Source organism: Neopelma chrysocephalum, unplaced genomic scaffold (assembly GCF_003984885.1).
Source record: "Neopelma chrysocephalum unplaced genomic scaffold, ASM398488v2 Primary Assembly neopelma1_197, whole genome shotgun sequence".
In the NCBI taxonomy this organism is placed as follows: domain Eukaryota; kingdom Metazoa; phylum Chordata; class Aves; order Passeriformes; family Pipridae; genus Neopelma; species Neopelma chrysocephalum.
In genome coordinates this window covers 84,046-97,017 of record NW_020897859.1, presented here as the reverse complement: position 1 = coordinate 97,017, position 12,972 = coordinate 84,046, and the positions used below count along the sequence as shown (strand labels likewise).

The 12,972-nt window shown below is 63.4% G+C and overlaps 3 protein-coding genes across 6 annotated transcripts in view; all 3 read left to right on the top strand.

The window, feature by feature from the left end:
* Positions 1-197: 197 nt before the first annotated feature.
* On the top strand, positions 198-2,931 carry CIART (circadian associated repressor of transcription). Its single transcript, XM_027702797.1, has 5 exons — positions 198-758; positions 1,049-1,359; positions 1,603-1,678; positions 1,926-2,004; positions 2,376-2,931. Exons 2-5 carry the CDS (start codon positions 1,129-1,131, stop codon positions 2,656-2,658), a joined length of 669 nt encoding a protein of 222 aa, XP_027558598.1. The 5' UTR covers positions 198-758; positions 1,049-1,128; the 3' UTR covers positions 2,659-2,931.
* A 638-nt stretch (positions 2,932-3,569) lies between these two features.
* Positions 3,570-4,725, top strand: MRPS21 (mitochondrial ribosomal protein S21). 4 transcript variants are annotated; one of them, XM_027702823.1, is made up of 3 exons: positions 3,570-3,629; positions 4,162-4,246; positions 4,501-4,725. In XM_027702823.1, exons 2-3 carry the CDS (start codon positions 4,164-4,166, stop codon positions 4,679-4,681), a joined length of 264 nt encoding a protein of 87 aa, XP_027558624.1. In that variant the 5' UTR covers positions 3,570-3,629; positions 4,162-4,163; the 3' UTR covers positions 4,682-4,725. The 4 variants fall into 4 exon arrangements, with proteins under 4 accessions (XP_027558624.1, XP_027558626.1, XP_027558627.1 ...); XM_027702825.1 differs by having other exon boundaries at positions 3,581-3,608; positions 4,153-4,246; XM_027702826.1 differs by lacking the exon at positions 3,570-3,629 and adding an exon at positions 3,644-3,662.
* A 210-nt stretch (positions 4,726-4,935) lies between these two features.
* Positions 4,936-12,972, top strand: part of PRPF3 (pre-mRNA processing factor 3) — a 10,244-nt gene continuing 2,207 nt past the window's right edge. The window contains exons 1-10 of the mRNA XM_027702831.1: positions 4,936-5,002; positions 6,232-6,401; positions 6,858-6,988; positions 9,762-9,908; positions 10,042-10,125; positions 10,245-10,465; positions 10,752-11,058; positions 11,693-11,859; positions 12,308-12,390; positions 12,546-12,689. Coding sequence (XP_027558632.1) covers positions 6,257-6,401; positions 6,858-6,988; positions 9,762-9,908; positions 10,042-10,125; positions 10,245-10,465; positions 10,752-11,058; positions 11,693-11,859; positions 12,308-12,390; positions 12,546-12,689 — 1,429 coding nt within the window. The 5' untranslated portion in view covers positions 4,936-5,002; positions 6,232-6,256. The remainder of the gene's footprint in view (positions 5,003-6,231; positions 6,402-6,857; positions 6,989-9,761; positions 9,909-10,041; positions 10,126-10,244; positions 10,466-10,751; positions 11,059-11,692; positions 11,860-12,307; positions 12,391-12,545; positions 12,690-12,972) is intronic.

Below are 12,972 nucleotides of genomic sequence, written 5' to 3'. Positions count from 1 at the left end.
CGTGGCTAAGGACCCTCTCACGCGGGACCCCGAATCGGCGCGCGGAGGGACGTGGCCACGGCCCCGCCCTCCGGCCAATCAGCGCCGGGCAGCGGCGCGGACCAATCACAGCGGGGAGGCGGGGCGGACGCGGGGAGGCCGCGCCCCCTGCCGGGGCGCGGCGGCCAATGGGGGCGCGGCGGGGCGGGGCCCGGGACGAGGCACGTGCGGGCGCGCACGTGTCCGCGTGGGGCCGCCGCGGGCGGGGCGGACCGGGAACGGAACGGGACGGGACGGGGACACAGAGATCGGGACAGGAACACCGGCACCGGCACCGGGACAGTGTGACCGGCACGAGAACGGGAACACAGAGACCGGGACACAGGGACAGAGACACCGGGAACGGAACGGGGACACAGAGACCGGGACACCGGCACCGGGACAGGGACACCAGGGTAGTGACACCGGCACCGGGACAGCGACACCGGGAGAGCGACACTGGGACAGGGACACCGGTACCGGGACACCGGCACTGGGACAGGAATACCGGCACGGGAACGGGGACACCGGCACCAGCACGGGGCCAGGGACAGCGACACCGGTACCGAGACAGTGACACTGGCACCGTGAGCGGGGACGGCGACACAGGGACAGTGACACCGGCACCGGGACACTGATACCGGACAGGAACGGGGACGGTGATACCGGGACACGGGGACAGCAACACCGGCACGGGGACACCGGCACGGGGACACCGGCACCGCCGCAGCCGGGAGCAGGTGGGACCCGGCGTGACCGGGCAGGGAGCGGTCCCGGTGCAGGGGGAGGGGAAGTGTCCTCATCATGGTGGGGCTCCTGCCTGGGGGTGTCTCGGTGCTGGGGGGGCTGGGGGCAGGTGATGGGGTGAAGGGACCGGGAGGTGCCGGGTCTGCCCCCCCGGGGCGCGGGAGGTGTCACTGAGGGGGCGTGGGGGGGGCGACACCCCCGTGGGAGAACGTGGCAGTTCCTCTGTTTTCCACTTTTGCCCAATATCCCCCTTTTTTCCCCTCTGTTTTCCTCCCTCCCCCAGGCGGGCTCGGCTGGGCGGCCCCGACAGAGCTGAGCCCGGGGAGAGGCTCCCTTGGGGGGGCCCCCCCTGTGCCCCCCACCATGGAGACCCCCGCCCGCGCCTGCTTCTGTGGCTCCCCCTCCTCCGACAGCGAGGCCGAGGGGTCCCCCCGGGGCTCCCGCGGACCCGAGCGCAGCCGCAAGAGGCCGGGGGGGCCCGACCGAACCCCCCCCGAGTCGCCGCCGTCGCCCCACCAGGGGGGAAAGCGGCCACGGAAGGGAGAGGGGGGAGACGACCCCCCCAGCGACGGCGATCGCCTGTTTGCCCAAAAAGTGAGTGTTTAGCAGCAAAACAAGGGGCACCCCCAAAGCTGGGGGGGTTTTGGTGCCCTAAAAAGGCATCTGGGGCTGCCTCAGTTTCCCCTCAGACTGGGGGGCTCGGAGGGGGATAAAGGGGGTTTGGAGGGGTGAGGGGGAAATAAGGGGGTTGGGGGGGGCACGATGCCCCCTCCACAGTCTGAGTCCAGCCCAGTCACCCTCCTCCTCCTCCTTCTCCTCCTTCTCCCCTTCTCGCAGTGCCGGGAGCTCCGGGGCTTCATCCGCCCGCTGGCGGAGCTGCTGGAGGGGCTGCGGCGGGGCCGCTACGACAGAGGTAGGTCCTCTCAAACCCCCCACACCCTCTGCCCCCCAAACCCGCCCCCCCTGCACCCCAGCCCCTCCAAACCCACCCCCTCACCCCTCCCCCACAATGCCCCACATCCCCTGTCCCCCCAAACCCACTCCCCTGTCCCCCCACGACCTCCACCCCCTATCCCAAACCCGCACCCCCTGCACCCCCTGTCCCCCCATGTCCCCCTTTCCCCTACCTTGAGGACTCAGGGGTTTTTGGGGCCCCCCAGGGCTGAGCAGTTTCCAGCAGAGCGTGGCCATGGACCGGCTCCAGCGGATCATCGGGGTGCTGCAGAACCCAGAGATGGGGTGAGTGTCCCTAAAATGGGGGGAGTGTCCCCAAAAATGCATTGAGTGTCCGCAAAAATGGGGGAAGCAGCCCCCGGGAATGGGGTGTCCCTCAGGAATGGAGGGAGTGTTCTCCGGGGAGGGGGGGAGTGTCCCCAAAAATGGGTTCGGTGTCCCCAAAAAATCGGGGGAATGTCCCCAAAAATGGGTTGAGTATCCCCAGAATTGGGGGCAGTGTCCCTGGGAATGGGGGGTGTCCCCCAGAATGGAGGAGTGTCCCCCAGAATAGGGGGGTGTCCCCCAGTCTCTCTAGGGGGGGTGCAGTGACGCGGCCGTGGTGCCCCCATGCCCGGCACTGACGGGGGTCTCCGGGGGTCTCTCCCCCCCCGCAGGGCGCGGTACCTGGGCACGCTGCTGCAGGTGGAGGTGATGCTGCGCCTCTGGTTCCCCCACGTGGCCTCCAAACCCTCGCCGGACGCCGCCGCCCCCCCCTCCGCGACCCCTCCTCGCCGCCGCCCCCCCGCCGGCCCCCCCGGTGCCCCCCGCTGCCGCCGCCCGCCCGGAGAGCCCCCCGTCGCCAGCCCCGAGGGGGCAGCGGGGCCGTCACAGCCCGCGGGGACTCCCCGCTGCCAGCCCGGGAGCCCCCAGGACCCTCCCCCGGCGCCGGACGAGTGACGCCCCCCCCGGCTCGGGGGGGGTCTCGGCTGCATTTCTGGGCTTTGCCTTCTTTTGGATTGTTTTGTACCGGTGGTCAGGGAGACCCCGCGGGCGGGGGCCACTGACCGGGGGCGGCGGGGGGGGCCGCGACCACCTCTCTCCCCCCCCCGAGCCCCAATCCCGGGGTGGGGCCAGGACCCCCCTGGCTTGTGCCTTCCCCCATGGTGTGGGGGGGCCTGGGGGCGTGTGGGACCCCCCCCGAGGGGTGTGTGGGGGGGTCTGGGGACAGTGTGAACCCCCCGAGGGGTGTGGGGTGGTCAGGGGACAGTGTGACCCCCCCGAGTGTGCCTGGGGGGGCCTGGGGGGTTTGTGGCCCCCCCCCCAAAGTGTGCCTGGGGGGCCTTGGGGGGGGTGTGGCCCCCCCGAGCGGGGCTGCCCCCCCAGCCGGCCCTGCTGGAAGCAATAAACGCCGCGGGAGCGGCCGGGGCCATCCGGTGTCGTGTTCTCTTGTCCCCCGGGGGGGGGGGTCGTGTCCCCCGGCGGGAGTCCTGTCCCCTGGGGGGGGGAGGGTGTCCCAGGGGGAGAGGGGGTGTCTTGTCCCCTGGCTGCCGTCCTGCCCCCGCGGGGGAGGGTTTCTTGTCCCCAGGGGGGTCCGATCCGCCCCCCAGGGCCGCCCTGTCCCCTCCCAGCGGGACCCCCGAGTGCCCCCCCAGTGCCCCTTGTGGGGCAGAACCGGGGGGAGGGCGAGCCCCGGGACCTCAGCGGGCCCTGCGTGTGCCCCCCCCCCCCCCCGCCGTGACCCCTGAGCTCTGCCCCGGGCCCCGACTCCGTCTCGGTGCCCCAAATCCCAAAGTCCCGGTTCCGCGCCCCCCGCGCCCGGCCCGGCCCGGCCCGGCCCCACCGGAAGTTCCGTCCACAGGAAGTTCCGCTCCTCAAAGACTTCCGGTCTGGGCGCGGGGTCGGAGCGGAGCGAGCGCGGCAGGGCCGGGGTCCGTTTGGGACGGGACGGGAACGGGATCGGGGTGGGAATGGGGATAGGAGCCGGGACAGGGCTGGGAACGGGATCGGGAACAGGCTGGGAACGGGGACAGGGACCGGGACAGGGCTGGGAACGGGGATAGGGCTGGGAACGGGACAGGGACCGGGACAGCGCTGGGAATGGGATCGGGATCGGGAACGAGGTGGGAACGGGGACAGGAGCCGGGACAGGGCTGGGAACGGGACAGGGACCGGGACAGGGCTGGGAACGGGACAGGAGCCGGGACAGAGCTGGGAAGACACCGGGACCTGAACGGGGACAGACACCGTCACCGAGATCCTCCGGGTGACGCCGGGACATTACCGGGGGTGGCCTGACCGAGACCATCCGGGGGTGGAGGGAGGTCCCGGGAAGGACCCTCGGGAAGGACCGGCCCGTCCGTGTCCCCGGGGAGGGGGTCCCTGCCCTGTCGCGTCCCGGGGAGTGGGACAGGAGGGCCCGTCCCCTCCCAGTCTCGGTGCCACCCCCCGGTCCCGCTGCAGCCATGGCGAACCACGCGCGGTTCGTGGCCCGCACGGTGATGGTGCAGAACGGCAACGTGGACGCGGCCTACGGAGTCCTCAACAGGTTACGGGGAGGGGGCAAACGGGGGGCTGGGGGAGGTTTTGGGGGACGCCGGGGTCCCTGTGGGAGCCGGGGGTCCCCCGGCCCATCGGCTCCCGGAACACAGCGAGCTGTTCCCGGTGCTTGCGGTGCAGGGGGGGGCTGTTCCTCCTCCTCCCTCCTCGCACATCCCATCCCTGCCCCGCAGGATCCTGGCGCAGGACGGGGTGGCCGATGCCGGGTGACCCCCTGACCCCTGTGTCTCTCCCACCCCGCAGGATCCTGGCGCAGGACGGGATCACCGATGCCGTGCGGCGCTCCCGGTACTACGAGAAGCCAACCAAGAAGCGGCGGCGCCTGGCGTACGAGGCGTGCCGGCGGGTGTACTGCGCCGAGATGGCCCGCAAGATCGCCTTCTTGTCGCGGACCAACCGGCAGGACCCGTGGCTGGGCTGCTGACCCCATAAAACCCAATAAACTCCTAATAAAACCCCGTTAATTGACTCGGTTTAATGACGGCGCGGGGGGCGGGGCCCGCGGGGAGGGGGCGGAGCTCCGCGGGACAAAGCTCCGCCCACGCGGGGAGCGCGTTTTTGCCCGGCGGTCACGTGACGCGGGCGGGCCGGAGCCCGAAGGGGGTCCCCCCCTTCCACTCCTCCTCCTTCTTCCCGGCGTCCCCCGCGCGCCCGCCGCGCACGCGCCGCGCCGCCGTTTCCGCTTCCGCCCCGACGCGCCGTCACCGTCAGGGGCCGCCGGGCCGGGCCCGGGACCGAGAGCGGGGTGAGGGGACGGGGGAGAGGAAACGGGGACGGGAGGCGCACGGGGAGAGTGAACGGGAGCGCGGTGAGGGAGCGGGGGCAGCGGGCGCGCTACCGGCAGGGACGGGAGCGGCTGAGGGCGGCGGGGCACGGGGAGGCCGCGGCGGAGGCGGCGCCGGGCCCGGCCCGCGCGCGGAGCCTCCCGGGTCTGTCTGCCCCTGTCATTCTGTTTGCGCCGCCGGAGCCGCGTTTATCTGGGGGTTGTTGGACCTCGGGGCTGCGGCCGCGGCTCTGCCCTGCCGGGAAAACACCCCCGGAGGTGGTGCTGCCCCTGGGGCTCAGGTGGGACGCGGAGGCTGGAGCGGCGCTAATTCACTAATTACCCGAGTCCTGTGGTTAATTAGGGACGTACTCGGAAGTTTTGGGCTCTGAGGAGAACCCGGGAACCGCTGGAGTCACGTCCTGGAATCCGAAATCCAAGGGGGCTGGAACTGACTCCTTAGGGACTCCATTCCCAGTTCCAGGAGGGATAACTGACTCCCTGAGCTCCCCATTCCCAGTTCCAGGAGGGATAACTGACCCCCTGGGCTCCCCATTCCCAGTTCCAGGAGGGATAACTGACCCCCTGAGCTCCCCATTCCCAGTTCCAGGCTGGGTATGCATTCCCACAGCCCCAGTGTTCCTCTTGGCTCCACAGGGCTGCCGTGGGGAGGGAACTCTGTGCTCCAGCTCATCCCTAAGGAGATTTTCCCTGCTCTTCCCAGATCCAGTTGGGTTCTGGAGCCACTTACAGCTCACGGGAGGTGGGGGGGACGTGGCTGCTGGGAAACATCCCGGATTTTGGGCCAGGAAACATCCCGGATTTGGGGCTGGAGAGGGAATGTTGGGGAAGAGGCTCAGAGGGGCTCCTGCCCTCACAGGAAGGGACAATGTGGGAGCAGTTCCAAAACCATGGAGCTGGGATTTGGGGGGTTCAGGGGCCTTGGGCACTGGGTCGGGGGGAGCTCAGAGACATCTCAAGAGCAAACATTCCCACCTTGTTTGTGGGAGAGGATCGGGGTGTCCACCTGTTATCCCTGAGGGAACAGGTGGGATGCAGCAGCTCCAGGGACCCTCAGGGGGCTTTTAGCCCCAGGAATAAAATCAAAGCAGTGAAAGTCATCTCTGAGAGCTTTTCCTGGGGCCGATCCCGAGGGATCCACCCCAGTGGCGTGGGGGAAGCCCTGTTTGATTCTCCATATCCTTCTGCAGGTGGGATTCCCGCCAGGGATCAGGGATGGCCCTGTCCAAGCGGGAGCTGGACGAGCTGAAGCCATGGATCGAGAAGACGGTGAAGAGGGTGTTGGGCTTCTCAGAGCCCACCGTGGTCACGGCCGCCCTCAACTGCGTTGGGAAGGGCATGGACAAGAAGAAAGCGGCCGGTACGTCCCCAGGGTGGGCATAGGGCAATTGGGTCTCCAGGAATCCTCCTGGGCTCCCTCCGGGCAAATCCGTGCGGTGGGATACCGTGGGAAGCCTTGGAACGCCATACAAAAGAACCCTGAGGAAGTGGACACTAATTCCTGGAAGTGGTGATTTGACCTGGACTGCTTTTTTAGCCCGTTACAGCCCCAGTTTTTTCCTGCTTCAGGCCTGGAGTCCCTCAGTCCCTCAGTTTAAAAGCTCCTGACAACAGGACCTGCAGATCCCAGAGGCTTCTGGAGCCCCACAGGCCCCGCTGGGTTTGTAGGGTCAAACCACCCTTCCACTCTAGTGTTTTACAGCCTCCTAGGAACCTCTGGATTCTCCATCCCCCTGAGGAACCTCTGTGGATTCTCCATCCTCCTGCTCACCCTGAGCTGGGAGTTCTTCCCTGATGGGGTTTCCCTCTTTTCCAGACCACCTCAAGCCCTTCCTGGACGATTCCACCCTGCGATTTGTGGACAAGCTCTTCGAGGCAGTGGAGGAGGGACGGAGCTCCCGGCATTCCAAATCCAACAGCGACCGGAACCGCAAGCGGGAGCTGAAGGTGATTATCGATTATTGATTATCGGTTATTGATTATTGACTGTGGATTGGTTTTTCCTGCGGTTGGGTGGCCTGGAGGCAGCACTGGTGCTCTGGCACACTCTCCTCTTCCAGAGAGGTACAGCTCGGAATGTTCAAGAGAAACGACTCCTCTCCATGTTGAAGTGTGTGAGCCTTTACCCTGCGGTTCTCTTTCCCAAAGCCGAGGTGGAAGCCTGGCTTTGGCTTTCCTGGAGGGTCTTTGTTAGGCTGGTGCAGTGGAGGGAATCCACAGGGATCCCTCTCCCTTGTCCTCCGTGCTCCTCACGGTTGTGTTTCCCATGGGAGCCTGGGAGAGCTGCTCCCAGTGACTTCCCGTCGCTCTCCCATGCCCGGATGTGCCACGTGGGGCTCTGTGCTGGATGATCTGGTGGGTTTTCCTTCCCTTTTTCCACCCAGAATCAACAATAGGTGGGTTTTGACAACCCCTGTCCTAGCACAGGGTTAATTCCAGCTGGGATTCCATAGCTCTGGTGGTTCCCTCTTGTCAGGGATGGTGGAAGGCTCATGCATCCAAACCTCTTTTCACTTCCTTTCTTCTCTTGAGGACTTTTCCCACCAGCCTCTGGAATTGCATTTCCCATCACTCTGCCCAGTCTGACATTCCCTTTTAGTGCTGCTCCCACTCAAGGTGATTTTCTTTTCACTCTTCCTGAGGTTCCTGTGTTATGGCAGCTCATGTTTCCCTGGCACTGTCAGTCAGCACTGGACCTCGGTGGGGCAAAGGATCCCGCTTGGGATCTGCATCTCTTCGGGAGCGTTGGGAGCAGCTGCCTCCCCTCCCTGGTCTCCGTTAGGAACTTGCTGTTCTTCCCCCAGCCACGGCAGGAGGTGCTGGGCTGGTCCCCAAGGCCGTGGGAGTGTGAGGGTCGAGCAGGGATGGGGGTCCAGGGGCTCCCCTGACCCTCTCAGGGAGATGGGAGAGATGGGGACGTTGGCAGTGCCATCACCTGGGGGTGGCAGGAGAGCAGGGACAGCCTCGGGTGGCACGAGAGCAGGTGCTGGCAGAGGGGATCTGGTGCTGGCAGAGGGGATCTGGTGCTGGCAGAGGGATCTGGCAGAGGGGATCTGGCACTGGCAGAGAGGATCTGGCACTGGCAGAAGGATCTGGCACTGCCAGAGGGATCTGGCAGAGGGGATCTGGTGCTGGCAGAGGGATCTGACAGAGGGGATCTGGCACTGGCAGACAGATCTGGTGCTTGGCAGAAGGATCTGGCACTGCCAGAGGGATCTGGTGTTGGCAGAGGGATCTGACAGGGGATCTGGTGCTGGCAGAGGGATTTGCTGCTGGCAGAGGGGATCTGGCAGAGGGATCTGGTGCTGGCAGCAGGAGCAGGACTGGACTGGGGGTGCAGCCAGGGACCCCTCCCCATTAGGGGTGTGTGGCTTGAGCCCTGGTGGTGTTTCTGGCTCCCAGCTGAGCCAGAAGCCGGGCTGGGCAGTGACAGCACAGACTGATCCTTCTTCTCTTGGCTCCTGGCATAGGGACAGGTGTCCCTTCTGCCAAATCCTCACCCCTGTCTCTGGAATCACATTTCTTGGAGCTCTTCCATCACACCCTGGGTCTGTCCTGACCCTGTGGGAACAGAGATGGTCCCTGAGGTGGTCAGGCCATGGTGGCACTCCCAGACCGACTCCCCCCGCCCCGGCACAGGCTGTGGAGAGGGATTTGTCCTGGCACACCTGGATCCCGTGGCGTGGGGCAGTGGATTCATTCCCGGTGCCTTCGGCCGCTTCCCGCCCCGCGGGACACTCTGGGGTAGGTCATTGCTTGGGAAGGTCAGGAACTGAACAGAATGGTTTCCACACTTTATACTATGGGCAAGTCCTTTCTCTTGAACTTGTAGGTTTTCCAAGAAGTACCTGTGTGGCTGAGGAAGTGTCCTTGTAGGATACGAACCGTTGTAGTGAAGAAGGGATTGCAACTAACGCTTACAACCGGTGTGTATATTTTCTTTTCAAATAACACCCTGACACACACACACTACAGTAGCCCAGGGCACGGACAGATCCAGGTTTGCACACACAAACCAGTCACTGACGGTGGAATCCATGGCCACAGCCTCAGGAGCTGGGCTGGGCCTGGCCGGAAAACTGGCACGGAAAACGTGCCGTGCCTTTTGTTTTGGGAGCTCACACTGCTGGGAACCCCCTCAATGGGGTCACTGCTCCGTGTGCTCTCTGAGCTCTGCTTTTCTGGAGCAGCTCCAGCCTTGGATCCGAGCTGGAGTGGCCTGGCTCGGAGCCTGAGGGAATGCTGCAGGTGTCCCGACCCTCCCTGGGTCCGGGGCAGCATCCTCCTGTTGGGGAGGACGTGGTAGGACAGCTCAGATGCCTTCACCAAACCCTCTCAAGTGGCTGGAAGATGTGGAAATGTTTTTATCCCAGTCAGGTCAGCTCTGGGCAGGTTTTTTCCATCTTTCTGTGTTGCTTAGACCTTAAATGTGCTCAGTGCCAAAAGCCACCTCTGACCACGTGAGGGAAGGTGGTGGCTGTCACACAGGCGGGTCCCTGCGATGCCTCCTGTCCCTCCTGCTCTTGCATGGACGTCATTGATGTTTCTCTGCTGGGGGCCCAGGGCAGGGGCTCAGCGTGGGCTCAGCCTGCAGTGCCACCCTGGAATTCTGCCCCTCGGAGCCGGAGCTGAGCCACGTGCTGGTTTCTCACCTCAAATCCCGGCCCATGAGGAGAACACTCCGTTCTAACCACGCTTTTCTCCTCTGTCTTTACATTAGGATGTGTTTGGTGATGACTCTGAGGTATCCAAGGAATCCTCTGGCGTCAAGAAGCGGCGGATACCACGGTTCGAGGAGGTTGAGGATGAGCCTGAGGTCATCCCGGGCCCGCCGTCAGAGAGCCCGGGGATGCTGACCAAGCTGCAGGTCAGTCCAGCTGGGCCGTGGCACCTGCCTGTGCCAGAGATCCCGAATGCCAGCGTGGTTCAGTCTTTATCCTCACTCATATCCCTTTGCCAACAGCAAAGAAAGACTCACTGTGTGTGTTTTTCCTCCCCAGATCAAGCAGATGATGGAGGCAGCCACCCGGCAGATCGAGGAGAGGAAAAAGCAGCTGAGTTTCATCAGTCCTCCCACACCACAGGTACCTCCTGGGAGCAAGGGGCAAAGCCCACGTGGCCCCTGGTCCCTGTTCCAGCTGCAACCTGTTGGCCTGGGTGTGCTGGAACAGGCTCAGAGCAAAACTCCCTTCTCTGCCAACAGCCAAAAATCTCCTCCTCGTCGCAGTCGGAACGTCTCCCCATCGGCAACACGATCCAGCCCTCGCAGGCAGCCACCTTCATGAACGATGCCATCGAGAAGGCCCGGAAAGCTGCGGAGCTGCAGGCCCGGATCCAGGCCCAGCTGGCCCTGAAACCAGGGCTCATTGGCAACGCCAACATGGTGGGCTTGGCCAACCTGCACGCCATGGGCATCGCGCCGCCGTGAGTACCCAGCGCCAGGCAGGGGGGGCCAAAGGTTTCTCCAGTGCTGTGGGTTCCCCAGCAATGGCCCTAATGGCTGCTGAAGGGATAAATTTTGTATCAAAGAAGTGAAATGGAGGTTCCTCCTCCTGGGGCAACGCTCCCAACCTGTGCACACAAGGTTGGAGTCGCTTGGGGCGGCACGGGTGAGGTGTAAAAATGCGGAAGCCGTGGAAATAAACTGAGATTTCCTTTGAATTAATACTGCATTCACCTTTTAACACGGTGTGTCTCGTCCTGCCCGCAGGAAGGTGGAGCTGAAGGACCAGACGAAGCCCACGCCGCTGATCCTGGACGAGCAGGGCCGGACGGTGGACGCGACCGGGAAGGAGATCGAGCTGACCCACCGCATGCCCACCCTCAAAGCCAACATCCGGGCTGTGAAGAGGGAGCAGTTCAAACAGCAGCTCAAGGAAAAGCCCTCGGAGGACATGGAGTCCAACACGTACTTTGACCCCCGGGTCTCCATAACCCCGGCCCAGCGGCAGAAACGCACCTTCAAGTTCCACGAAAAAGGCAAATTTGAGAAGATTGCCCAGAGGTTGCGAACGAAGGTATTGGAGGCCTCGCCCTGCACGGGCAGGAGAGGGGTTCTCCTCTCCTGGGGTAGAGAGGGAGCTGGGGTGGCTTTTGGCTTAGGAGTTTTCAAGTGAAGTCACCTGAAGCTTTTCCCTTAAAAACTCTGTTCTTCTTGGAATGGTGGGTGCCCAGGTGAGCACAGGCGTGTGCAAGGGGTTTTCTCACTGCTGTCTTCACCCATTGAAAGACAAAATCTCTATTTTTGTCAAAAGATTTAAAGTTGCCAAGAGAACAGATCCTTCTCTGGCTGAGAGGTGGAGATTTAAAGGAATTTTGGTAAAATACCCAAGTTCTTGGGGAGAAGAGGAGAGAAGAGGTTCATTAGAAAAGTCCAGAGGTATGGCCCCTATAGGGATTGTTCCTATATTGTTCCTAAACAATCCTTTGGGATTGTTCCGTGCTCCTGAAAGGCTCAGGAATAAGACCAAGGTTTTGGCAGGTTTGGGAGCTTCCCTTCCCCATCAGGTGCTGTGTGGTTTCTCTTGCAGTCTCTGTCAGATTGTTTAAAAACCCAAATAAATCAGTACATGATCCACATTGAGCTGTTCCTGAAGGTTCCGCTGTTCTGGAATGACCTTTCTGTGCCATTTTCCTCCTCCTTGTTCTCAGGCTCAGCTAGAAAAGCTGCAGGCAGAGATCTCCCAGGCTGCCAGGAAAACTGGGATTCACACCTCCACCAAGTTGGCTCTGATCACCCCTAAGAAGGAGCTGAAGGAGGGGGAGATCCCAGAGATCGAGTGGTGGGATTCCTACATCATCCCCAACGGCCTGGATTTGTGAGTATTCCCAAGTGTTGGTGGTTCTTCTGCGGGAGGAGCTCTGGGAGCTGCTCAGGGGAGACACGATGGGTCTGTGGGAAATTGGGCCAGAGGCTCCTGCTTGAGCATTGAATTCCAGCTCTCATCTCCGAGATCCAGGTGGGCACTGGGTTTGCTCCCAGAGTCTCTCGGGGGGCTGTTGTAGGGAGCTGCCATGGGGTTGGAGGGATTTTGTGGCCCAAAGCTGAGGTTTGGTTTTGTTTCATGACCATTCCATGCAAGTCCTGTCAGTGGTAGATGTGGGGACCTGCCTCCAGACCCTGAAATGTGGGTGGATGTTCCACTGGGGAGACACCTGCACGTTCACACTGAGGGTCTCCTCCAGCCCATCGGGCTCTGGGTCAGGATTCAGGCAGGAATTCGGGCTGGGAATTCTGCTGTGACACCCAAACTCTCTCCTTTCTAGGAAAGGCGGGACATCCTCCAAGAGAGACGAGTACTTTGGCATCACAAACCTGGTGGAGCACCCGGCCCAGCTCAACCCCCCCGGTACGGCCCCGGCTTGGGAGGTTTGGCTGTTAAACCAAACCCAACCTCTCCAAACAGAGCTGGGCAGGGGGAGCCCGGGACAGCCCCTGCATGGCACTGCCAGTGTCCCCTCGGCTCCCCTGGAGCACATTCCTGACGATCCCATTTCCATGCAGTGGACAGTGACACCCCTGTGACCCTGGGCGTGTATTTAACAAAGAAGGAGCAGAAGAAACTACGGCGCCAGACGCGGCGAGAGGCCCAGAAGGAGCTGCAGGAGAAGGTCAGGCTGGGCCTGATGCCACCGCCAGAGCCCAAAGGTGAGTGGCAGCTGCCAGCCCTGGCCAGGCAGGGATGTGTTGGGAATGCTGCAGGCAGCACCACCTCAGCACAGGGATTGCACGGAGCTGTGTGCTGGAGGAATGGGAGACCTGCCCAGGCAGTGGGTTTGTGAACAGAAATGTGTCCAATGGGAGCCTCTCCCAGCTCCTCTCCCATTCCTGTGTCCCACAGGAACCTCTCCTGGCTCCTCTCCCATTCCTGTGTCCCACAGGAGCCTCTCCCGGCTCCTCTCCCATTCCTGTGTCCCACAGGAACCTCTCC